This window comes from Canis aureus, chromosome 27, assembly GCF_053574225.1.
Source record: "Canis aureus isolate CA01 chromosome 27, VMU_Caureus_v.1.0, whole genome shotgun sequence".
Lineage (NCBI taxonomy): Eukaryota > Metazoa > Chordata > Mammalia > Carnivora > Canidae > Canis > Canis aureus.
In genome coordinates this window covers 14,249,918-14,275,078 of record NC_135637.1, presented here as the reverse complement: position 1 = coordinate 14,275,078, position 25,161 = coordinate 14,249,918, and the positions used below count along the sequence as shown (strand labels likewise).

The 25,161-nt window shown below is 51.8% G+C and overlaps 1 protein-coding gene across 1 annotated transcript; it reads right to left on the bottom strand.

The window, feature by feature from the left end:
- Positions 1-1,202: 1,202 nt before the first annotated feature.
- Positions 1,203-24,899, bottom strand: PLBD2 (phospholipase B domain containing 2). The gene is made up of 12 exons (XM_077875742.1): positions 24,595-24,899; positions 17,913-18,006; positions 14,739-14,897; positions 12,916-13,016; positions 12,500-12,714; positions 7,254-7,351; positions 4,780-4,940; positions 4,065-4,160; positions 3,750-3,821; positions 2,964-3,116; positions 2,306-2,468; positions 1,203-2,117 (listed from the first exon to the last, which is right to left on the bottom strand). Exons 1-12 carry the CDS (start codon positions 24,882-24,884, stop codon positions 1,950-1,952), a joined length of 1,770 nt encoding a protein of 589 aa, XP_077731868.1. The 5' UTR covers positions 24,885-24,899; the 3' UTR covers positions 1,203-1,949.
- Positions 24,900-25,161: the final 262 nt, after the last annotated feature.

Here is a 25,161-nt window from a genome sequence, read left to right as displayed (position 1 = left end):
CCTCCCCTGGAGACAGAACCAACCCTCAACCCGAGAGGCAGATGAGGCTGGAGTTGTTCTGACATGAAGTCCTTCCTGATATCAGAATGATGTGATCACAGAACCACTGGGAGCAGAGTAGTGAGCCCCCCATCTCTGGGGGTATGTAAACTGACACTGGACACCCACTGGATTTGGAAGGAGTGGACTTGAAATGAATGTCACACAAACCATCTCAGAACATCAAATGCAGTCTTCCAAGGGGAACATGTGCTGAAGGTGGTGTAGGAGAGTAGAAGAGGGCCTGTCGGGGCCACCACCACACCACCCACGACAGCCCCAGGCAATTTACTGAATCCCTAAGCCCATAGTGATGCTTGAGACCCCTCAAGCCCCTCAGGACATGATGCAGATGCACACGGGCCTGCAGAGCCCCTACCCACCCCAACAGAGGGGCTGTGAGACTCAGGGGAGACTGCAAAACCTGCCCCACGCCCACCTGGACGCAGCCCCAAGCACGGATTTCCAGCCAGGAGAGACAGACATGTATTTTATAGGGGATGGCCTCAGAATTCTACCTACAGGACAGAGTAGGACTGAAATAGTGCTCAGTTCAGGGAAACCTTCCCAGAACAGGATTGCTTCCAGCCTCGACTGTCCCACTTGATTCAGCACAAAACCCCCCAAAAAGGCAGGCAGACCCCTCTGACCACTATTAAGAGCCAAGGCGCCGAGGACTGGGGTTGACCAGCTGGCTAAGATCAGTTGGTGACAGATTCTGTTTCGTGTTGGCCTGTATCCCACAGTGGGAAAGTCTTGTTGGTTAACAAGGCCCTGGGATAGCACCCAGAGCAAAGTAGGTGCTCACTGAACATCTGGATGGACAGATATAGATGAATGAATAGGTAGACGGGTGGATGGATGAAAGAGATGAATAGATGGGTGGACGGAAAATGGATGGCTCTATGGATGGATGGGTGGGTGGGTGGATGGTTCTATGGATGGATGGATGGATGGGTGGGTGGATGGATGGATGGACGGTTGGGTAGGTGGATGGATGACTGTGCAGATGGACAATGGGTGAGTTAGCAGGTGAATAAATGAATAGATTAGACAGAAGAATGGACAGGAGAATGCATCGGTAGATGGTGTAGAACCCAAGCCAGTGAGGAGAAAGGACCCAGCCCAGCCTTCCCTACTGCCCCAAAAAACACAGCACAGGAGCCACGGCCTCTCATTTAATGGCAGCACAGTCTGCAATTTGGTTCCTACAGCAGGGGAGCTGTGGGCACCACCCTGAGGCCAAGGGCAGGCCCAAGTTGGGGGGCAAGGGGCATGAGGCTGCAGCATAGGGGCTGACACTCTTGTCTACCCCCGAAGGCCCCTCCAGCCACAAGTCACCAGAAACTTTGGTTTTTGTTTGCTTTCAAGTTTCTGTCCTCAGGGAAGTTGCCCAGAAGGGGAAGCAAGGGGGCTGCTTCCTGAGGGAGCAGAGCAGCTAGGGCTGGGAGACAGGAGGATGGATGCCAACCGGAGGCAACGCCCAGATCTCAGGGCTGAAACCCCCAAGTCCCAGAGCCACGGGCCGGAATGACACTGGAGGCAGGGACTGGAATGGTCCCCTCCTGCTCTACCAGGGGTCCCAAGTCCCATCCAAGGACCCCTCCCAAGCCCTCGAGATGGGGCAGCATGAGGACAGGGCCCCAGCACAGGGGAGAGAGACAAGCAGAGTAGAGGAGAGAGGCAAGGAGCAGGGGCGGCATCCCCCCACTTAAGGGGAGCCAACGACTCAGTTCTGGGCCCCATTGGACTCCACATCCCAGCCAGGAGACGACCCAGACAAGAGGGAACCTGGCACACCCAGGTCCCAGACCTGGCAGGGAACGAGGCCCATGGAGTGGGCAAGCAGGAGGTCAGGGCGGCAGCCAGCAGATGGCCCTGCTGGGGGTCAGCAGCGCAGAGAAGGAGGCTCAGTCCCACCAGGTCTCAATGGGCAAGAACTTCCAGACGTCAGGCTGGCCCATGTGTAGCAGGCCACTGAAAGGCGAGGAGCTCCACTGGAACGGGGGCACCTGGTCCCACGTCGGGCCACTGACCGCAATGATGTGAAAGGCCTTGGCCAGAGCCATGCTGGTCATCTGGGGGCCAGGGCAGAGGTCGCTGAGCCCAGCCCTAACTTTGACCCCACCCACAGCCCAATGCTGACCTTGCCCTTCCACCCTGCCATCTGCTCTGACCCAGCCTTCACCTCCTCCCGTCCCTGCTCCAGCCCAGATGGCATCCAAGCCCACCCACTGCCCCCAGGCACCGGGGCGCAGGGCAGCACCTTTACATCTATGCCCCCGTGGGAGCGCTGATGCAGGGCCTGGAAAGGGTAGGAGCCATTGGCCGGGTTCAGGTCTGAGCGGGCCGAGATGGCATTCTCTGCGTTGGCCTGGGGGCTGCAGGCTTTGCACAGCGACAGGGGGTCGTGCAGGAAGTCATTGTACCTGGATGTGGGAAGGGAGGGGGCATCAGGCGTGCCAGGAAGAGGAGGCCGAGGTCCCCAGGCCGGCAGCCCCAAATGGGCTTCCCTCACCCTTCACCTCTTCATTCCATGCCCATCATCTCATCCGCTCAGGCGGCCCTTTCCCTGGGGCCCCCCATCCCAACCCAGGCGAGATGCCCCATCCTACCCCTGTATCGCATTTCTAGGGGCTCAGCGAGCCCTGGCTATGCACCCACATCAGTGTGAGTGCTTGATGGATTTAGCATCTCCCACAGCCAGGGTGCTTGCTCCCTGCTTTGTCCCATTTCTCTGGTATTTGAGTATGGTGCTCAGCAGTGGGTGGCCCCTCAACAGATGGTCAGCACCCTCACCTGTAAATATGGTTACAGTTTGCTGCCACCCTGTGATCCCTGGGCTTGCGGCGAAGTTTACGCAGATGCCAGTAAAATGCACAGAAAGCTCTATGGGACTCGGGGCTCATGCTCTTCCAACATACCTCATAAGCCGGAGCATGGAGTCTAGGTCATGCACCAGTGACTGGTTCCGCCGGAAGATTCGGGCCCGGGGACTCCCATCATAGGAGAACCAGTCCCCGTACTGGGCCACCAGGGCCTGCAACCCACTGGCGTTGAACACACTCTCAAAGTACCTACAGAGAACAAGGATGGTCACTCACGATCTCTGTCCACGCGAGCTGTGGCTGGGGATGTGGAGGGGCAGTCACAGCACAACATTATCACTGACAACTACGAAAGGACAGCACAGTAACATCTTCTGTTCATGTTGCGGGGGGTGACTTGGGGGGGTGACCAAGCTCAGGCTCTGTGGTCCGAGAGACATGGGTTCAGATGCTGACTTCATCACTGAACAGCTGGGGAACGTGCCTCACGGAAGTCAGGCATTTGCTGGAGGCCTCAGTCTCCTCATCTGTGAAATGGAAGCAGGGACCATGGCCACCACTCAGTGGCTGTAAGATCAAACCTCTCATTCGGCAAAGCACAGTGAGCATCCAGAGGTAATGGCTGAGCAGCCCGGTTACAGCAGACGCAGTGGGGGAGCCACAGCAAGGGTCGGCACCTGAGCCTGACCACCCCCAGGACCCTGCTATGGGCACAGACCTGAGCTCCACAACCGTATCCCAAAACTGGCAGGGCTTTCCTGGCCACAGAAAGGCCAGAGTAAGTTCTCTGCTCTGTGGGTTGAAAAGATCCCGCGAGGAAGGACCCCTGACCAGTAGGGAAAGCTGAGCAGGGGAGAGGCAGGTATGGGGGTGGGGACATACGGTATGTTGTAGCTGGCCCAGTAGGTCTTCTGGTAGAGTTCTGAGGTCTTATCAGCCACCACCACCATGCCCCTGGGACCGAGAAGAGAGATGGGGCAAGACTGGTGAGAAAAGGGGCACCTGCGAGTACTGCCCTGCTTAAGAACCCCTGATGACTCCCCACTGCCCAGAGGTAGATTATGTCCTGGATCTTTTGCCCCAGTCAGGGGCTGCCTCCCGCTCCCACCTGGCCTGCCTTTGAGTCATGTCTCCAGACCTTTGCCTAGGCAGTTCTCTCTGCCTGGAGCACCCTGCTCTCCTTCCCAGGGTACTCACGGGATCTGCTCCAGGATGGTGAGCACCCTGTTCCCAGGGCTAGGCCCACCAGGGACAAATGCCTTATAGTCCACGATCATCCACTGGTTGTTGTACCTGTCATGGCCAAGGAAGGAAGACTGAACACACCTTGCCACTGCCCCAGCTTCCCCATCCCCCAGTGCCCCATACCACCAGGAATCAAGGGAAAGGAGTGACATGGGGGTGGGGGGCGGTGTCCTGCAATCTGACTGTCACCCTGACACTGCAGCTTGACCTGGTATTCTCAGCTCTCATCATGCTGTCTGTCTGCTCCAGAGAAGTCTTTGGTTCTCTAGTGCTTACTGGAATAAGGGTCAATTCTGCCCAATGCTCTAAGACCCTCCTGTGTCTCTAGCTTACAGGGAGCCCATCTGCCCATGCCCACCTGCTCAGATGGCCCTCGCCCTGTCTCCAGAGCCCTCAAATTCTAAATTCTCTTCCTGGCCTCCCTCTGGGGCCTTTCCCTGGTTGGAAGAACCTGCAGGGGAGATGTAAAGCCCCAGTTTCCCTAAGTATAAAACAAGGGAGAAGACTCTAAGACACCTTCCAATTCCAAAAAGAACCATGAGGGGGCTCGGCAAAGGGTGTGGGGTGTGTGGCCCTGGTGCCATGTCAGGTCCCTTGGGGTCTGACTGTTGAGGGGGGAAGTTGGTCCATTTCTTGGGTGAGGTCACAGTGCCAGGAGCCCACTCACGTGCCACTGTTGAATTTCTTGAAGATGTCTGCCCAGGAGTCCCCATCCAAGGCCAAGCGGTTGGCCACAACATTACGCACCCACTCCAGCACACAGTTCTTGGGCTGCACATACTTCCACAGAGCTGGGTTCCTGTTGCCGATGGTAGTTTCCAGGGTCACCTGTGGAAGGGCCAAGGGGGCGCTGCACTGAAGGGCCACCTGACTTACAGCTAGGGCATGCTGCCACCAAGTAGCACTGCTATATCAATCATGGTCCATACGTTGGCCACAGTTCTTTAAAACCTCATGTGCTGGTTTGTGTGCATGTTCCTCACTGGTTCCCTGGTTGAGCGCTGAGGAGGATTCACAATCACGCATCCAGCTTTGCCCTGGGGACAGGCCCTGAGAGAGCCCGAGGTGCTGCTCCTATGGACCCAATCTCCCAACCAAGTCGGTCAGCTCTTTCCCTGAAGGGACAGCATCCCATTTCTACCCGTTCCTTGCAGTTCTGGAGGGAAAGTCAGGCGGCTGGAGGCTATTAGCTTGGAATCTCACAACCCCCTTGGGAAAACCCAGCACGGCTATTAATGCTGCTTTTTACTGAAAGGTAAACTGAGGCCTGAAGAAGCTAAGACAGTGCCAAAGGTCACAGCTGGTAAGTGGATAGGCCAAGACTCGATCACCAGACTTCCAACTCTTAAATCAATGCTTGTTCCTTTATAACAGGATATTAGCATGCTTCCTCCTTTTTTATACAAAGCCCAAAAAACAGCTAAAAGATAGCAATAGCCATAAATGTGATATTTAAAAGAAGAATCTGGAAAGCAAGCCTCTTGAGAGGAATGCCCAGCTGGGAACACCTTCTTCCGCTCCCAGCCGTAGCTTCCTTGTCCCTCAACTGGCTGTTCTCAGCATCCAAAGCCACTGCCAGGATTCCAATCACCGTGGCCTAGAAAGCCCTGGAAGGCAGTCTCCCCTCTCAGGATGGGGGAATTCTGGACCTGGGGTAGTACTCAGGGAGTCTGCAGACTTGGAGTTGAAAATACCACCTCTTCATTCCCACCACCACCAAACTGAAACTCAGCATCTCTCTCCACTGTGAGCACGGGTGACGCACCACTGTGACGTTTATGGTACCCGAGACTGTCACCTACAGAAATCAGATACATTCCCACCACACAACAGGGTCGCTTGCACCTATCTCAAAATATCATTTATGCTCCCCGTTCCTTTCCAATTATGGTATTTAGCACACCCACTACCAGAGCTTACTTACTTAATAAGTTAACAAAACAAAACAAAAAAGTTAACAAAACAGCACATATATGATATTTAAAGGTTATTTACATAATATTTTATAAACACATTTCAATATCACTGGTTTCCTTTATGATCCCATATACTTTGGTTTATGCATTTAAAAATGTTATTCTGAGAAGGGGTTCATAGCCCCCTAAGACTGCCAAAGGAATCTGTGGCACAAAAACAGAAGATCCTGATGGGGCGCCTGGGTGGCTCAGTTAAGCATCTGCCTTCGGCTTGGGTCACGGTCTCAGGGTCTTGGAATCGAGCCCCTCACGTTGGGCTCCCTGCTCCATGGGGAGCCTGTTTCTCCCTCTCCCTTTGCCCTTCCCCCCACTCATGCTCTCTGTCAAATAAATAAAATCTTAAAAAATAAAAGACCGTGATGGAAAGTAAATTTCCTGCCTGGACACCTCCCAGGTAACCAGATGAAACCTTTTCAGTCGTCTTTCCCCAGACTGTCCCCTCCTTTCCCCAGCCAGACTGCATTAAAGGGGATCTCCAGCCTACGACCTGGGACCTGGCCCTCTCACACCTCTTTGCACATTCAAGGGGAAAATAGCAGAAAAAGCAAGCGCCCCTTGTTGCCACTCCAGCAGGGAACTGGCACTTTCCGCTTGGAGGGTATTTTTTACAGCGATGTTTTTTCCTCCTCCGCATGTTGCAATCTCAGGGCTCAATGCCCTGGTGAGGGGTGCCAGGAACAGATTTCTAAACAAGTCTGGACCCCAGCCAGGAAAACCGATAAAAACAAAACACTGTAAACAACATCTATTCAGAAAACCTGGCCCAGTTAGAGGGAATTTGAGGAAGGCAGGAGGGGAGGCAGGATGAGAAACAGCAAGGTCATGGTGGAGGGAGGAATGGCTTATGCTCAAGACATCCGAGCAAAATGGGGTCACTGAGGTCAAGAATATTGCAAAAGGGTCTCAAGACCAGAGACTGCTGAGGGCTGGCTCAGAATGCAGAGTCCCGGTGGGGAGGGGGGCTGTAGGATTTGGCTGCCAGGGAGGGATTGGGTCTCCACTTGTAAGAAGCCACTCACCCCTCCCCTAATCCTGTGGTCCAAGTACCACAGCAGGAGAACAGGCCCCAGTGCAGATGGTGGTGGGGGCCACATCCACCCACCTGCCCAGAGCTGCCAGGTGACTGTAGCCCCGGAGAGAAAGGCGACACGGGAGGGACACTCACCAGTCCGCTGCCCATGATGTAGAAGTCATCACAGGAGAAGAGGGTGCCAGGGTAGGATGAGAAGACCAGCTTGTTGCCAGGAGCCAGGGGAGAGTTCTCTGTGGAGGGGAGAGTGAGCCCAACAAGGGGGGAGGGTGCAGGTCAGACAAGCCCACTTAGGGACCCCCGAGCCCCAACCCAAGAGCCAGAGTGTCCAGGTGGGGAGCAGCAGGCCTCATGGGGTGCCTCCATCTGTTCTGATATTTTAGCAAAACAGGACATTTGTGATGTATGTGTGCACATGTGTGTGGTTGTGTGTGTGCAAAAAAGAAAGCTAGTAGCAAAAAAAAAAAAGATATATACACATACATTTCTTTACAAACATGTTCTGTTTGCTAAAATCTTTTTGGCCTTTTTTTTTTTTTTTTTTAAAGATTTTATTAAGTAATCTCTACACCCAATGTGGGGCTTGAACTCACAACCCAGACATCAAGATTCACATGCTCCACTGAGCCAGCCAGGCAACCCTTCCCCTACTTTTTTTTTTTTTTAATCGAAAGATCTATCATAAAAAAGATAATCCAGAGGGCAAAAAACAGAAGTCTGAGCACATGGGCTTTGTTTTTTCATTTTCCAGCTTTACTGAGGTATAACTGACAAAAATTGTCTGTACTTAGGGTGCGCAGTGTGAGAATGTGACGCATGCACGCGCTCGTACTGTGAACTGATGAGCACCATCAAGCTAACAAGTGCACCCATTCCCTCACACAGTCACCATTTTTTGTGTATGGCGAGAGTGCTTGAGATCTCTCCTCCCTGAAGATTTCAAGTGTCACAACACTACTGTTAACTGTAATGCTCCACCTTAGGTCCCCAGAACCTACTTGAAGTCTGTGGCTTCACCCTCCTGCCCGCTCCCCCGCCCCCGCCCTGGCAACCACTGCTCTAGTCTCTGCTTCTAGGAGCTCCACTCTCTAAGATTCCCCGTAGAAGTGAGACCATACAGACTTGTGTTTCTGTACCTGGTTTATTTCACTTCACATAATGCCCTCTGGGTTCAACCACGTTGTCAGAAATGGAAGGATTTCCTTCTTTTTTATGGCAGCTGTAAGGAGTTAAGTCCCCAGACTCAGAAGTTAAGTGTTGGTGGCACAAGGTGGGTGTGTAGGCTGGCTACAATCGAGGGCACCGTATACCAGACCAGCACTTGTCAAGGGATGGGGTTCGGGTACAATGGGTTCTGAGGCAGGTGTGAGGGTACCCGGAGGGACCACAGGAGCCACTTCCATGTAATTAACAAAGAAACAAACATTAAAAGGGCAAAATCATAATTAAACAGCTGGAACTGGAGGGGAAAACCACCAACATGAATGGTGGTTCTCTGGGGGCAAGAGGCAGGGTGGGGTACAAGCAAGTTTTATTGCTTCTCTGTGCTCAACCATATTTTCTAATATTCTATAGTGAACACGCATTACTTAAGCACTTTGTTTTCATTACTAAAAATTACTAATTTTTAATTCACCTTCTGGAAGCCAGAAGGTGAAAATAGCCTAAACGTCCATCAATAATAACAGATAAACAAGTTGTCATCTATCCACACGATGGAATATTTAGCCATAAAAAGGAACGGAGGATTGACACTAATACAATGTGAATGAGCCCTGAAAACATTACACTAAGTGAAAGCTGCTGGTCACAAGAAAGCCACTACTGTACAATTCCATTCACATGAAATGTCTAGAATGGGCAGATCTGGATGGCTCAGTGGTTGAGTGTCTGCCTTTGGCTCAGGTCCTGATCCTGGGGTCCTGGGATCAACTCCTGCATTGGGATCTCTGCAGGGGGCCTGCTTCTCCCTCTGCCTGTGTCTCTCATGAATAAATAAAATCTTAAAAAAAAAAAAAAAAAAAAAAGAATGGCAGATCCACAGGGAGAGAAGGCAGATCGCTGGTTGCCAGGGGCTGGTGGGAAAGGGAAAGTGGAGGGACTGCTGACAAGGGGTATCCTTCCAGGGTGATGAAGATACTTTGGAACTAGACACAGGTGGTGGATGCATGGCATCAGGGATGTCCTAAATGCCCCTGAATCGTTCGCTTGAAAATGGTTCACTTTATGTTATGTGAATTTCAATTCCACAAAATAAATAAACCAATAAGTAGATCAACCACCGGAATTTTTTTTTCCAATTACCAAAAATTTTAAAATATTAGTGCAGGTTTTATTTTCTTCTAGAACAGGCAAAACTAACCTAACAGAAAGGAAACTTGAAGAGGGGTTGCCTAAATAGTAACTACAGAGGGCACAGGGAACCTGCCTGCAGGGTGGAAATGTTCTCTGGCATTACTGAGTGGTGGGTTTGTCCAGACCCACCAATATATACATCCTACATGTGTTTAAGCTGTCCATCAGTAAAGTTCATACAAAAAAAAACACCTCAGCCCAGGATATCATTTATCACCCATAAGAATGGCAAAAATTGAAATGAACCATAACATCCAGTGCTGGCAAGGTTGAGGGGAAAGCTGACACATGCTCATAGACTTGTGGACAAGTGTAAAATGGCCCAGCCACTTTTGGAGGTAATTAGGCTGTATGTATTCAGAGACTAAAGTACTTAACTATGCCTATCTTTTTTTTCTTTTTTTAAAGTGGGCTCCACACTGAGTGTGGAGCCCAATGCTGGGGTTCAACTTACAACCCCAAGATGAAAACCTGGGCTGAAATCAGGAGTCGATGCTCAATCAACTGAGCTACCCAGGTGCAACTAGTAATGCCCATCTTTTTTTTTTTTTAATATTTTATTTATTTATTTATTTGAAAGAGAGAGAGAGAGAACAAGTGAAGGAAGGACCAGAAGGAGAGGGACAAGCAGATCCTGCGCTTAGGTGCAGAGCCTGACATGGGGCTCAATCTCACAACCCTGAGATCATGACCTGAGCCAAAATCAAGAGTCAGATGCTTAACTGACTGAGCCATCCAGGAACTTCTACTTATGCCCATCTTTTAATCCAGCATTTTCACTTGGGGGCGCACTTGTCTTGCCGCACCATCATCTGAAGCTCCAAAGACTCAACCGGACATCCTCAATTGAGAACTAGTTAAAAGTTTAACATCAGCTGTTAAAAGGTAGACTGAACATGTAATATCCAAAATCCTATATGGTATGATCTTATTTATGTTTAAAAGAAACCCAGAAAGCAAAATGTTCAGGGTGGCGAAGGTGGATATGCATCATTGTCCATTTAGCAAAATCCATACAACCATACTATTCAGAGTGAACCTGAATGTAAATTATGGGCATTGGTAGATCAGTTGTAACAAAGGTACCACACCAATGCAACATGTTCATAATAGGAGAAAGGAGCAGGAAGGTATATGAGAACTCTGTATCATCTACCCAATTTATCTGTAAACTTGGGAGATTGTCTAAAAAGTAAAACCTATTAACTAAAAAAAAAATGGATCGTGTATACACAATATAAGTCAACCCCTAAAATCTAGATGGATCCAAACCAAAACGGCAACAGGTATCCTCTTAGGAAGGGTCTGGAATTTGGAAGAGGGTAACACAAGAGATCTATTTCTTCATTCACTACTAGAATTCGTGTCCATAAGAATGTATTCACATATTACTAGCATAATAAACATCAGTGAAAACAAATGGGAAAATAAGGTACATTTTAGTCTACGGAAAAAAAAATATTCACAGAAATTACCTCCTGTGGGCTATGGAGTATTCAAGTGATTTGGGGCTCAAACTCAAAACCCCATGATCAAGAGTTGCATGTTCTACTGAAGGGCCAGCCAGGCGCTCCCTTGCATAGGATTTTTTTTTTCAGGAGATACTCCACTGTTCATGAATCAATCACAACGACCATGATCGATCTATGGCTACAAACAACAACATGGATGAACCTCACAGGCATTATGCTAAGTGAGAGAAGTCAGACACAAGCGAGCACGTGCTGTTCTGTTTCTACATACAGAACATTCAAAATCAGGCTCATCTATGCTGTAAGGGGTCAGAGGGAGGTTATGCTGGGGTAGAGATAAGTGCCTGGAAAGGGACCTGAGAGCGGCTTCTGGGGGCTAGGAATGTTCCGTTTCTCAGTCTGGGTGCTGTGCACAGATGTGTGCGTCTACAAATACTCCAGCTACACAAGTACAATGTGCACACTCCTCTGGATACATGTCAACTCCGAAATTTACTTAAGTTAATGGGCATTAGATTGTTTCCAAACCATTACTGTAGTTGACATCCTTGTACACCATCTCTGTGCGGAAGCCGAAATGTTTCTCTAGGGATAGATCTGGGCCAAGAATTGCTGGACCACGAGAGTGACAGATTTTGAATTTCATCAGATACCGGCTAGGTTCTTCCTCAAAGTGGCAGCGCCAACCGTTACTCGCATTAGCAGAGGATGTGGGTATAGATTTCCCCAGCCCCTCGCCACCACCTGGCAACATTTGGTTTTTTTTTAGTTTCGCCAAGGAGGATGCACTGTAAACATTTGGCAGTGGCTACCTTTGGGGTGGACACTGGGCCAGGGATCAGGGTGGGGGGCCACTCTGGGGTACTTGGACCTTAGTTGCAAAGTTTTCACATTCGACAGGAAGAATGTATTCATGTGCAGCCGGGTGTTTGTGCTGAGTATCGGCTGTAATTCTTCCCATGGTGCACCCTGTAGTGGGGCTCCAGGACTCCTCACATCAGATACTGGGCTGTTTCCCCACCTCTCAAATCTGAGCTGGTCACCTGCCTTGCTTCGAGCAACAGAATGTTGTGTCAGTTTCAGTCAGCCATTGAGAGGCCTTCCGCACGGCCCTGCCCAGATGTCAGGAGAATGAGCGGGAGCTACCCAGCTGCCCCAACACCCAGCTGAAAGCCACCCCCAGACATGCAGATGAGGCCACCCTCGGTCAGCCAGCTCACCCCGGCTGGCTGCAGAAGCATCAGTGGCCCAGCCAAGATCAGCCAGGCCTGGCCCAAACTAACAAGACTATCCAGCTGACCCACAGACACGAGAGCAAAAACAAATGGCTGTGCTTTTACGCTTCTGTTGTCTTAAAATTGGGAGTGATTTGTCATGCAAAAAGAGGTAACTGGTGTACCTTGTGAAAAGGAGCTAACAGAAAACAAAAATGTTAAAAGTGAGATGGACTCCTAGGGCACAGCGTGTACAGGGCCAAGGTCCACACCTCCTAGTGCCTTCCCCCAGCGTGCCACACGCACGCTCACACACACAGATACACCCACGTCCACCCACCTTGGGGGTCTTCCCGGAACTGGAACCAGTACTTCTTGATGATCCGCAGCATGTTCTGGTAGGAGCTCCAGGTGTTGTGGGCAATCAGGAGGTCACTCTGGCCGGGCAACAGCTTGATGAGGGCAGAGCAGGAGCCAGAGCCCATAACGTGCTTGGTCTTGGTCTTATTCAGGGCTGGCTCTAAGTCTCCCAGGTCCCCAGAGAGCTGCAACAGGCTGAGGAGGGCAGGGGTGCCAGAGGGTTACCATGCCAGCCTGCTGGGAGTGTATTCACATACCCCTTTCACAGAGGAGGAAGCTGAGGCCCTGGAAGGCTGGGCCAGGAGGCAGCAGAATGGGTACTAGAACCCAGGTCTGTCTGATGGTAAGATGCATGGCCCTCTCCCCTACCCTGTCCGCTCCGGGAGTGGCACTTACAGGAACCCCAAGGGTTTGATGGTAAACCTCCCAGTTGGAAAGGTCATACTGCCTTCATAGCTGTCCTCGAGGCCTTTCAGCTGCAGGAGGGTCAGCCGCACCTAGGGGGAGGGGCAGATGGGGTGAGGCCTCCCCACCCGGGCTCATGCCTTCTCCTGTAATGGGAGGGGCTCTGGCCTGGGGATCCAGATAGGGCAGGAGTGGCCCAGGTGCATCCCCCAGGATCCAGACAGCCCTGACCACCCCTTCCCCAGCACCCACCCTCTCTCTTGCCATCACTTAGTTAACTATATGTTTCTGCCCTCTGCCAACCTAAATCACCCCTACTTAAGAGCCCAGATCAATGTCACCTCCTCCAGAAAGCCTCCCAGCCAGCCCTGACCCACTGTCAACTGCTCTCTAATCTGAGCTTAACTAGTGGCTGCGCTGCTGCCTCAGGGCACAGGTCTCATTAGCTAACTTCTCCCCACTGTCATTGTCACTGTCACTGTTCTCTAACTAGGGGAGATCATCACTGTGTACCCCATAGGGTCAGCGCTGAGTATATACCAGGCACTTCGTGAGCATCTGCTAGAGGGATGGATGGATGGACAAGAGGATGGACAGTCAGGCAGCACCGAGCATGGCTGCTAAGATACATAGAAGGGAAGAAAGGACTGAGAAGTAATCGTCCAGGTGGATGGCAGGGTGGTCAGAAGGACAGATGTCCAGGCGGTGGCACAGGCTAGATGCGCAGACAGGACAAGACAGATCCATTCTCTCATCTATATGTATTCAACAAACATTTACATATAAAGCACCTACTATGTGCCAGCTCTCGTGCTGGGCGCCAGGGATACCATGGTGTGCAAAGCAGATGTGATCCCTGCCTTGTCCTCGTGGGCTCAAGTCTAGTTGAAGACAGACTCTAAATCCCTTACTAGAGCATCACAGGAAAGTATGGGGACAGGACAGAGGTGAGGGGTGGGAGGTAAACCAGGCAGAGGGGGAAGAGGAAGCGCTCTAGGCAGAGGAGCAGAAGATCGTAAGTCCTGAGGCAAGAGGTAACAGAGGTAACAAACACATCTTGTTCCAGAAAGCAGGAAGTCAGGGAGGCTAGACTATAGAGCGAGGAGGTCAGCAAGAGCCAAAGCTGGGGATGGAGAGGATGCAAAGGAGTGTGGGCATCATCCCCAGGGACCAGGGTGGCCCCTGGTGGGGAGAATGAGTGGCCATGATGAGACTGACACTTCAAGGTGCTTCGAAGGCTGACGGCTGGGAGGGAAGGTGGGGAATGAAGCAGATAAAGTGGCTGGTCCGAGTGGGCTGGGCAAGTGAGTGGGAAGAAGTGCAGGGGGGAGGTGAACAGGTGGATAGATGGTGGGCAGGGAGATGGACAGGCAACCACATGGGGTACGTCAATGGTTGGGGGGTGGGAGAACCAAGAACTGGCCTAAGATGGGAGGGGAGTGGCAGATGGGAGAGTAAAAGATGGGTAAGCCTGTGTGTGGTGCATGTGCTAACAAACTACCTGTGGATGGATGGATGGATGGATGGATGGATGGATGGATGGGTAGGTAAGAGGGAAGGGGGGGTGGGGGGAGGGGGAGGGGAATGAATGGAAGATGGAGAGACAGGTGGGTGGGTGGGTGGATGGAGAGCAGAGAGGGAAGGGGGGAGGGAGAGGATGAATGGAAGATAGATGGATGGGTGGGTGGGTGGATGAAGAAGGGAGGGAGAGAGAGAGGCCTGGCGAAGAGGGTGGGAGACGGGCAGGCCAGCCAGCTGGAAGGGGAGCAACCCCAGCCTGCTGTGCCCCTCAGAGCACAGGGGGCCACACGCACCTGATGCCAGTACGCAGAGTCCTTGTTCAGCTCTATCGCCTCCTGCATCCAGTCCAGGTTGGTCTCCAGGAATCTCCTGAGCCTCTCGCAGTAGCTGACTTCGTACTCAAAGGGGCCACAATAATTCACCACGGTGTTCATCCAGTGCATGTAGATGAGCTGTGGGGGGGGGGGGGCAGGTGGGCGAGGGCAGGGGCGGGGTCACCAGGCTGCTCTCCTCGCTGTGGGCCCCGCTGGCCCCCGACTCACCCCTACCCAGGCCTCCAAGAAGCATGGTGCCCTGCAAGGCCCCCTCCGTGCCTCAGTTCCCACTGGCTCTCCTCCCCCAGAGGGCTAGTCACCCATCCGTCTCCCATCCCATCAGGGCCCGAAGCTTCTAGATGTCCCCCTCCTTTGAAAGCCCTCATTCAAAGTCTGTTCTAAACTGCGTCTCCTCTGTTACTGGAGACCTAAAAGATATGGGTGTATTTAGTCAATCAACTAACCACCCCTTTCGTGCCCCTACTATGTGCTATCCTCAGCTCCAAGGACATAGCAGTTAACTCACAAGTGAGTTCACATGGGCAAGTGAAGGCCAGTTCAACCAGCCCTCAAGAAGCCATCCACATGTCCCTGACCTGATGTGACATGAACAAGCCTGGGCTAGCCTCCTGGCAAGTTAAACACTACATCAGCCCCGTCACCCCAACTGACAGAGGGCCAGTCCCCAGGTATATGAATGAGGCCACTCTAAGCCAACCAGCTGCCCTAGCTGACCTGCCGGGATAAACCCAGCTAAGATCAGCCAGGCCTGGCCTGGAATCCCCAGTCCACCCACAGCTGACATTCCAGCTGGGGGAAGAAGGTCCCTTAGCTCGTTGCCCAGGTTCCCATGAATGGCATGCTGCATGGACACATTCAAACCTCACGGCAACTCTGTAAGGAAAGTGCTCTATCACCATTTCTGCGTCAGAGCTGAAGACATTGAGGCACGGGCAGATGATTACCTTACCCAAGGCCATCTGGGTAATGAATCACAGTGTCAAGATCTGAACCCTGGAAATGTGTGGATTTGTAATGTCTCAAAGCGTGGACCTCTCACTGTGCCAAGCTTGGCGGGGTAAGTTCCAGCTACACCCCTCACCACACTGGAAACATTCCCAAGACACATGGGTCAACGAGGGGATTGTGGCGGCACCCTGTACCCCGAGACGGACCGCTTGGGGACCCCTTGCTCCGTTGCCATCTCCATGAAATACATCCAAATTCTACTCTACCCTGGAAGCCTTAGTAAGATGCCACCTCCTCCGTGCAGCTGTCCACTACTTCCGGAAGCATTTCCCAAGTGCCTGTCCTACATCAGGCTCTGGCCTGGGTGCAGGGGACACAGCTGGGGACAGGACACAATCACCACTCACAAGAAGCTCCTGGGCCAGGGGGAAGGCGGCAGAACAAGAACGGTTAGTAACAGAGACTCTGGTCGGCCAGAGCTGGCGTTGAATGCTGGCTCCTCTGCTGACTGGCTGCGCAACCCCAGGTAAGTAACTTCGCCTCTCTGAGTCTCAGTGGGGTGGCCACACTTCCATCGGCAGCCTATAGGGCCCCTGAAAGATGGAATCTCTTCCCGTCCCATTCACTGCGCCTCAAACAGTACCAGCCTGGCCTAGTGTCTGAGCAGCTCCCCAGACACTGAGGTCCCAAAAGGACATCCCAAACTACTGCTGGGTGTCAGAATGAGGAGCAAGAGTTTTATAAAGGGGTGTCCCCTGTGTGCAGCCATCTGCCATGCGTACTTCCCCCCTCACCAGCCAGGATCCAGGATGTGTCCATGCTGCTTATTCCTCCCCAAAGCTCTATCATAGGGCACTTTGCATATGACCCATCTGGGTCCTCATTCACTGGTCAGTGGCACTTGGCTGTTCCCACTCTGGGGCTACTGCTCTAAGCACCTTAGGCTCATCCTCAGGTCATTCGGAGGGTATCAGGAACGGGGCCGCTGGGCCCTAGGGTTTGTGCGGCTCAATTCTATTATTGCCAAATGATTTTCCCAAGTGGGTGTCCCACCTCCCCTCATGCTGCAGGAGACGGGCTCTCACTGCAAAGTCTCACCCCCTTCTGATGTGGGCTGACTTCCCAAATTTATATCACTTTTATAAAGCCCCAAGTAAAGCAAAATTGTGTGTTGTCGGAGGATTTGGCACGTGTTATAAAACTAGTTTAACAAAAGTAAGAGAGTGGAAGTAATTCAAGTGTCCGTCCACTGACAGATGGATAAATAAAATGTGACCTGTCCACACAATATAGTATTATTTGGCCACAAAAAGGACTGTAGTACTGACACACTCTAGAACGTGGATCAATCTCAAAAACACAATGCTGAGTAAAAGAAGCCAGACACAAAAGACCACCCACTCATATGAAATGTTAAGAATAAGCAAACCCATGGAGGCAGAAGGCAGATTAATGGTTGCTGGGGGACGGGGTGAGGGAAAGAAGGGAGGTATGGGGTTTCTTTCTGGGGTGATGAGAATGTTCTGGAATTAGGTAGTGGTGATGGTTGCACAACCCTATGAATATACTAAAAACCACTGAATTATACATTCAAAAATAGTGAGTTTGGGGCACCTGGGTGGCTCAGTGACTGAGTGGTCTGCCTTCAGCTCAGGTTGTGATCGCGGGGTCCTGGGATCGAGTCCCACATCAGGCTTTCTGCAGGGAGCCTGCTTCTCCCTCTGCCTATGTCTCTGCCTCTCTGTGTGTGTCTCATGAATAAATACATAAAATCTTAAAAAATAAATAAATAAAATAAAATAGTGAGTTTTATTGCATGGGAATTATATCTCAATATAAATGAATGAATGAATGGAAGTCACATTTAGGGTGATGGTGCCTCTGGGGGCGGGGGTAGAAAGGGGGCCTCAGAGGGATCAGTAACATTCTACGTTTTGGTCTGGATATTCTTTTATTGCTGTGCTTCGTGACTTGGAACATGGTATACATCCCTTATACGCATCAAATAGTATGTAGCCTAAGTTTTTAAAGAATGCACGTGAGCTTGCTCCTCAATTTGTGGAGGGCTGGGGGTGGGGGCATGGGGGCCCACTCTGCAGGCACCTCACCTCAGAACCCTTCAAAGCATCCTGGCAGGTACACTGTATGGGGTAGGAGCCCCAGGTTCCCCCACATGGCCCTTACCTCCTCAGACACAGCAGCCTCCACCACACCTGCCGCATAGGCCTGTAGGCTGTCATTATACTGGCCGTTCGTGCGCAGCTCCAGAAAGGCCCACCTAGATGGGTGGGAGAGGGGACACCTGGTCAGCACAGGGGCAAACGCAAAACCAGCCCTTGGCTGGGCACACAGCCATCCCCGGTGTTAAATCATTAAAAACATAGTGAAGAATTGTCATTCATGGGAATGGCCATCTGTTTTTGTGCACTCGGCAGGCTAAATCCCTAAAAGGGGAGCTGCTGGGCCAAAGGGCACATGTATTTTTAGTTTTAATAGGCACTGACAAACAGCAGCCCCCCAAAAGCTGTGCCAATCCATGTCCCGGCCCTGACAAACACACCAGCCAGTGTCAACTGAGGGCTTCCTCTGTGCCAGATGCTGTTCTAGTCACTTCTTGTTTACTAAGTCATTCAATCCTCATGGCAATCCTATAATCCTCCCAGGTAGGCACCGTTATTCCCCATAGAAGAGGTGCGGAGGGAATAGAGGCCAAGTTCCATGACTGCTGGAAGCCTGCACTACTGCCCAATCCTCCCTATCAGTACCCTCTGTTGTGAAACTTTGTGATCCTACCAATGGCTGAGTCCTTCCCTGCTCCACTGATTTGGGCTCAGCCATGTCATATGACTTGCTTTGGCTAATGGAATACAGATAGAGACCATGTGCCAGTTATAAGATTAGCCTTCAATAGGCCTCCTTTGTTGCTATTTGCCCTCCTATGCCTCTGCTACTGCCACTGCAACATGCCCCAGCCAGCCCACTGCTCCCAGGAATGTGACAGAAACATGGAGCAGACCAGGTCTGCAGACTCATAGCATGAAGCAGAGCTGCCCTGGCTGCCCCATGGATCCATGAGGATAAATGGTTATTTCTGGAGCCAGTGGGTTTGGTGGGTGGTTTGTTACACAGCACTGTGGCCCAACACTAACCAATATATTTGCCAAAGATTACAGGGCCAGCAAAGGGCAGAGCTGGGATTCAATTCCAGGCAGGATGGCTCCCACTCCTTCTGGGAAGCAGCACTTCCCATGCATCCATGCCACCTGAAGACCTTGTCTGGAAGCAGACTCTGATCAGGAGGTCTGGGGCAGGGCCTGAGACCCTGTATTTCTAACCAGCGCCCAGGTGATGCCAACGCTGCCACTGCCAGCCTGCAACCACGCTGGGCTAGAGACTACTTCGCCACCATGTGCATATTCCTGTCTGCCCACTCTCTCGCTTGAAATGATTCCTATTGATCTTTTTCATCTTTGCCAAGGCAATGGTTGAAAAATGCCATCACATTGTTTTAATAATAATCCTTTAATTAGTTAAATTACACTTGTTTTTATTTTTTCAATTTATTTAATTAATTTTTAAAGAAGGCTCCATGACCAGCATGGGGCTTGAACTCATGACCCCATGATTAAGGCCAGAGCTGAGATCAAGAGCCAGACACTTAACTGACTGAGCCACTCAGGCACCCCTACACTTGTTTTTAAATTTTTATTGGTCATTTACAGTTCTTTGGCTCAAGTGCTTTATTCACTTTTCTCCACTGTGTTTATCTTATTGATTTATGAAGTTCTCTATGTACACATTAGCCCTTTGCTTGTCACTAATATTGAAAATGTTTGCATTTTAATTGATTTTTTGCTTTTGTTTTTGCCATATAGAGGTTTCCAGTTTTTACGCAGCCAAATCTATCCATCTTTGGTTCTGGATTTCATCCTTGCTCCAAGGACACAAAATTATTCACCCAGGTGGCTTCCATAACTCGAGGAGAAACCAGTGTTAAGGCAATTTCTTTTTCTTTCTTTCTTTCTTTTTTTTTATTTTTTTTTTATTTTTACTTATTTATGATAGGCACACAGTGAGAGAGAGAGGCAGAGACATAGGCAGAGGGAGAAGCAGGCTCCAAGCACCGGGAGCCCGACGTGGGATTCGATCCCAGGTCTCCAGGATTGCGCCCTGTGCCAAAGGCAGGCGCTAAACCGCTGCGCCACCCAGGGATCCCTCTTTCTTTCTTTTTTTAAAGGTTGCATTTATTTATTTGATAGAGAGAGAAAGAGTACGAGCAGGGAAGAGAGGGAGAAGACAACTCCCTGCTGAGCTGGGAGCCTGACGTGGGAGAGGCTTAACTGACTGAGCCACCCAAGTGCACCTGTTAAGGCAATTTCTACTAAGAAAACGAGGGGCAATAGGAAGACACCAATGAGATCATGAAGAGCCTCCAAAACAAGGCAGAGCCAGGCTCAGCCAGGACAGTCTCGTGGGGAGCTGGCTAACACGGCACTGGAGAGCTCCAAGGCAAGAACAGCTCTGGCCTAGAGAAGACTCTGGAGAAGAAAAGATGATCAAAACATGCTCACCTGATACTTTTGGCAAGCAAGCCATTTTGAGAGTCCACTAGGTGCCAGACATCCAAAGGTGTGCAAAAGTGAATGACATTCAGGCCTGGCCTTCCCATAGCTATTGTGGGGGTGGTGGGTGCCTGGGGTTGGGGTGCCAGAATGTAAGCAGATAATGACATAACATGCCAACTGCTATGATGAGAAAGGGGTGTCATATGCTGACAAGATGTCAGAGACAACATTAAAAAAAAAAAAAAAAAAAAAGATCAGGGCACCTGAGTGGCTCAGTGGTTAAGCATCTGCCTTTGGCTCAGGTGGTGATCCCGGAGTCCTGGGATCGAGTCCTGAGTCCTGAATCAGGGAGTCTGCAGTCCCACAGGGAGCCTGCTTCTGCCTCTGTCTGTGTCTCTGTCTCTCTCTGTGTGTCTCTCAGGTATAAACAAAATCTTTAAAAAAAAAAAAAAAAGATTAGAGAAGGATAAACGATTGACTCAGGACAACCCTGTGTGTGAAAAGCATTTTATGCAAGCACGCATGCATGCATATCTATGCTCACACATATGCATGCACACTTAGGTCTATTTATGCATAGAAAGTTCTGGAAGAAAGAGCTAACAGTGATTATATATGGGGGGACTTACCTCACACATCCTACCTAAACCAGTGGGATCTTTTTTACCAAGTTAATTATTTGTATAATAAAGCCAATAACATAAGAGACTTGAAAGGAGGAAGAGTAAAAAGTGATACTAACTCCTTCACCTCCACCCCCACCCCCTGCCCACCCTCATCTCCTTGTATGCTGCCTTGTTCCAAAGGGGTAATTTCATTTAGATGGGTTTTTTTACTTTGCCTGAGTTCTCAGAAGATCCAAATAGATGAATTTCCACCTATCTTTCCAGAACACTTTGGGTGGGAGATGTTCCCATTCAAGGGGTTTTGTTCTAAGCTACCAGACTTCAATGCTGGAGCCTCTGAAGGTTCTAAGGATCCCTCTGTGGCTTCAGACCCTAAGCCAAATCAAAAGATTCACCACCACCTCCCCAGGGTTGTCACCATCCTCACCACAGAAATAAGGCAGGCTAAGATGTGAGCCTAGATCTTTCAGTAAACCTGAAACTCTGCTCCATACTACCTGGCCCTTCCAGCCTCAGCGTCCCCGTCTGTAAAATGGGGAGGCTTGAACTCACGCAAATGGTGTCTAGATTCCTTCACACTGTGCAGATTGACAGCTTTGAGAAACCCTATCCCAATCCCTGATTAAAAGAAGACCACTGACAAGCATTTCTAAAGTTAAATGTATTCCTTAGACTGCTCTCTACTAAAGAACACGTCCTTCCTGCTTACTTGGTTCCAAAATAGTTGATCTCTTATGAGATAAAATTGACAGAGGTCAATAAACGCTGTTCTGTTTTTAATGCACTCACTTGACAAAAATAAAAAGTTGGCGGCATTAATCTGTTTTTCCAATCTTTGTTTTTTCTTTCTGGAAAGTCTATGGGCCACACTGTGATTTCATGTCTCATGGGTGCCTATCGCCTGACGACGTCTCCAGGGTCTGAAGAGGCCATGTCTGAGAAAAATCAGACCACTGCTGTGTGATGAGCACTCATAAACCTCCCCCAGCTCCACACCATGCTTCAGGGTACCGTGCTGTGCACCCCAGACACCCTACCCTACCTTATCTGTGGCTGCCACTCCTTCCTTGTTCTTGATGGGATGTTTACCTTTCCTGACTTCCAAGAACAGCTGGATGGTATTTATGCATTTTACTGAGCTGGGTTTCTCTGGTTACTTGGTGTATCTGAGTTGGTTCTATGCTTCTTAACAGGGTAATTCCCTCTATTGGTACCCACTTCCTTTTCCAACTTCATGGTGATTTGTGATTCGTGTCGGGCAGCAGGTGAGGGGGTCAGGGAAGGAGGAAAGGGTAGGGCTGGAAGGTTCAGCCTCCTTGGTACCAAGGCCACAGCCATCCTAGTGCAGGCTCTGCCTCCTGGGGCACGTCTGATGCCCAAGCACCAAATCCTAAATGTTTCAGGCCTTACAGCGAGTCATCACCCGTCCAAGGTCAGACACAGCACAACTGAAAGAGGACAGGTTATGCGGGGGAAGAGGACATGGAATTTATCCTGACAGTCCCAGGATCCCCCATGGCGAACAGTGGGGGACAGAAGGAGGAGAGACCCCCAACTCCAGGTATACAGAAGAGTATATCCCTGTAATCCACTGGCCTCCGCTCTGAAAAATAAGAGAGTCACCGACGGTTCAGAGGTTCTGCTGATCAGGGACCAGGAAACCTCAGATGCCTTTCTTTCATCCTATCCCTGAGTTCAAAGAGGTCGATCTCTCTTTTTTTTTTTTAAGATTTTATTTATTTATTTATGAGAGACACACAGAGAGAGGCAGAGAGAGAGAAGCGGAGCCCGATGTGGGACTCGATCCTATGACCCCGGGATCATGCTCTGAGCCAAAGGCTCAACCACTGAGTCACCCAGCTGCCCCTAAGAGGTGGATCTTAAGGGCCTCAGTTTCCCTGCTTCCAAAATGGGGGCTTCTGATCCATTCTCCCTACAGCACAGCCCCCAGGGCTAAACGGGCAGACTGGACAGATAGAATGCTAGAAAGAGGACATGAGAGGGATAAGTGTGGAAGAGACCTGGGCTCTTATCTCAGGCCTCAGTTTCCCCAACTGTAAAATGGGGGCAGAAGACACCTGCTCCTTTTTCTTTCACTCATTCCTTCATTCAGTTAGCAAACAGAGGTGCTTTCTGTAATCCCAGTGAATTTCCCTCCAAGCCTCACCTTGAGGAGAAAAAATTGGTTTAGAGGGGCGAAGTGATCTGCCCAAGGTCACATAGAGAAAGAACTGAACCACAAAGAGCTTTCCAACCAGCACGATCAAGGAAGTCTTCTCTCCACTTTCGTTTTCCATAATTTGGAGCAACACAGCGCTGTGGGGGCCTCCTGGGGACAAGGACGTCTCCCCATGCTGGGCCTCACCTCTGTGCCTCCTTCCTAGCTAGCATACAGGCTGAGATTTGTCATGCCCTCTTGGCTTTGCTAAGCAGAGCCAAAACCATGTGTGAGTCAGCAGAGAATGGGTCACCAGATTTCAGAGCCACAGAGCCACAGAGCTCTAGTTCCCTCCATGGACACTAGCCCACCCTGTGGCCTCCTCTCCCTGGGAGCCTTCCCAGATTAGCCCTGTCCAGCTCCTGTGTCTGCAGCAGATCCCCTCCTCACAATCTCCCCAACCCCCATCTCCGTCTCTCTGATCCCCTCCCAAGTACCACAAAGCATCAAAAAATGGGGGTGTCCTTGGTGTCCTGTATCTCCCCAACGCCTGCAGGAATTAATGCATGCCAGCCAAATGGATGGGAGCAGTGGGAGGGTGGTAGGAGGGGACTGAGGGTTTACTAAGATGGCCAACACAGCCTTGATCCAGGGCCCGAGCCTCGCTGACAAGGCTTTAGGCTAGATTTCGCCCACACCCACTGAGTCAGGTTATCTTCTGGCACTCTCTGTCTCCCCCCATTGAATCAAGACCCACCTTGCTCAGCTCTGTCCCCAGGGCCAAGTGCAACAGGTTAGCGAATGAATGGGCACAAGGCCCTGGGACGGGGCCTGAGAAGGGTACCACTCCATCTCCCAGCCAGAGCACATCCTCAGAATCTGAGCCACAGACAGGGAAATGGGAGCCCGGACAGGCAGGGGAGTCAGAACAACAGCCTGATCCCCAGCGACTACCAAGGAGGCCGGAGCACTTGGCTCCACGCTAACTAACTAGCCAAGTAACTTTCCCCTGGACTGGGAGGGAGGAGAGAAAGGAGGTGCAGACCCCAAGCAAAAATACTATGTGGGTCTACATGAATTCAGGGACCCTGGGTGTTTTCGCTGGCCTAGAACCCAGGCTCAGAAGCTGCCCTGGTTCTGGAATAGGCAGGGGGTTGGCACCTATGGGGTAAGCCACAATCAGGGAAGTGAGAGCCTCTCTCGAGGAGCTGTCAACAGCCTTTGGCCCCAGGGGAGGCGTGGGTGGGGTGGGGGAGTGCTCGGGCCGATCCGGACGAGGGCAGTGGGGCCTGGGCGGCCGGGATGCGGCCTCTGGAGCAGCGGAGGCACTATCCCCCTGGCTAGGGCGACGGGCTGGTCCCCCTGAGCCGAGGGATGCTGCGCTGGCCCCCGCCCAACCCGGGCCCGGTCCGGGGCGCCGCGCCGCAGCCTCGGAGGCGGGAAACGGACCCGGAGGGAGCCGGGGGCACCACCTGGGGCAGCGAGGCGAGGCCGGCGCCGGGCCCCCCCAGCCTTACCCGGTGTCGCGGATGGCGTTGGTGAGGTTGGCCCAGGCCACGGCATCCGGGTGGAGGCCATCCACCAGCTGGAACTGGCCGGTCTGGGGGTCCAGGCGCACCGAGCGGCTGCGGGAGGCGGGCGGCACCGGCCCGCTGGGCCCCCACCGGCGCCCCGAGACCGGGGTCGCGCCCGTCAGGCCGCTCAGGAGCAGCCCGACCAGCAGGGCCAGCACCAGGGCCAGCGCCAGCGCCCGCGTCAGCGCCCGGGCCAGGCGGCCGCCCGGGGAGCCGTACAGCGGCGCCACCATCACCGTGCAGGGCCCGGCCCGCAGCCGGCTCACGTGACGCCCTCCGCGGCGGGGCGGGGGCGGGGCCGGAGGGGGCGGGGCCGGAGGGGGCGGGGCCGGCGGGGCGGGGGCGGGGCTTGCGCGAGCCCTTCCGGGGTGGGCGGGGCCCGGCGTAAAGGGCCAGCGGCGCCCCCTGCGCCACCGGCTTCGCGCGCTTCGCCCGACCGCGGATGCTTCAAACTGTCAAACCTTGAGAAAAGACGCAAGCGTGGTGAGCACCCGCGGGCCTGCCATCTCT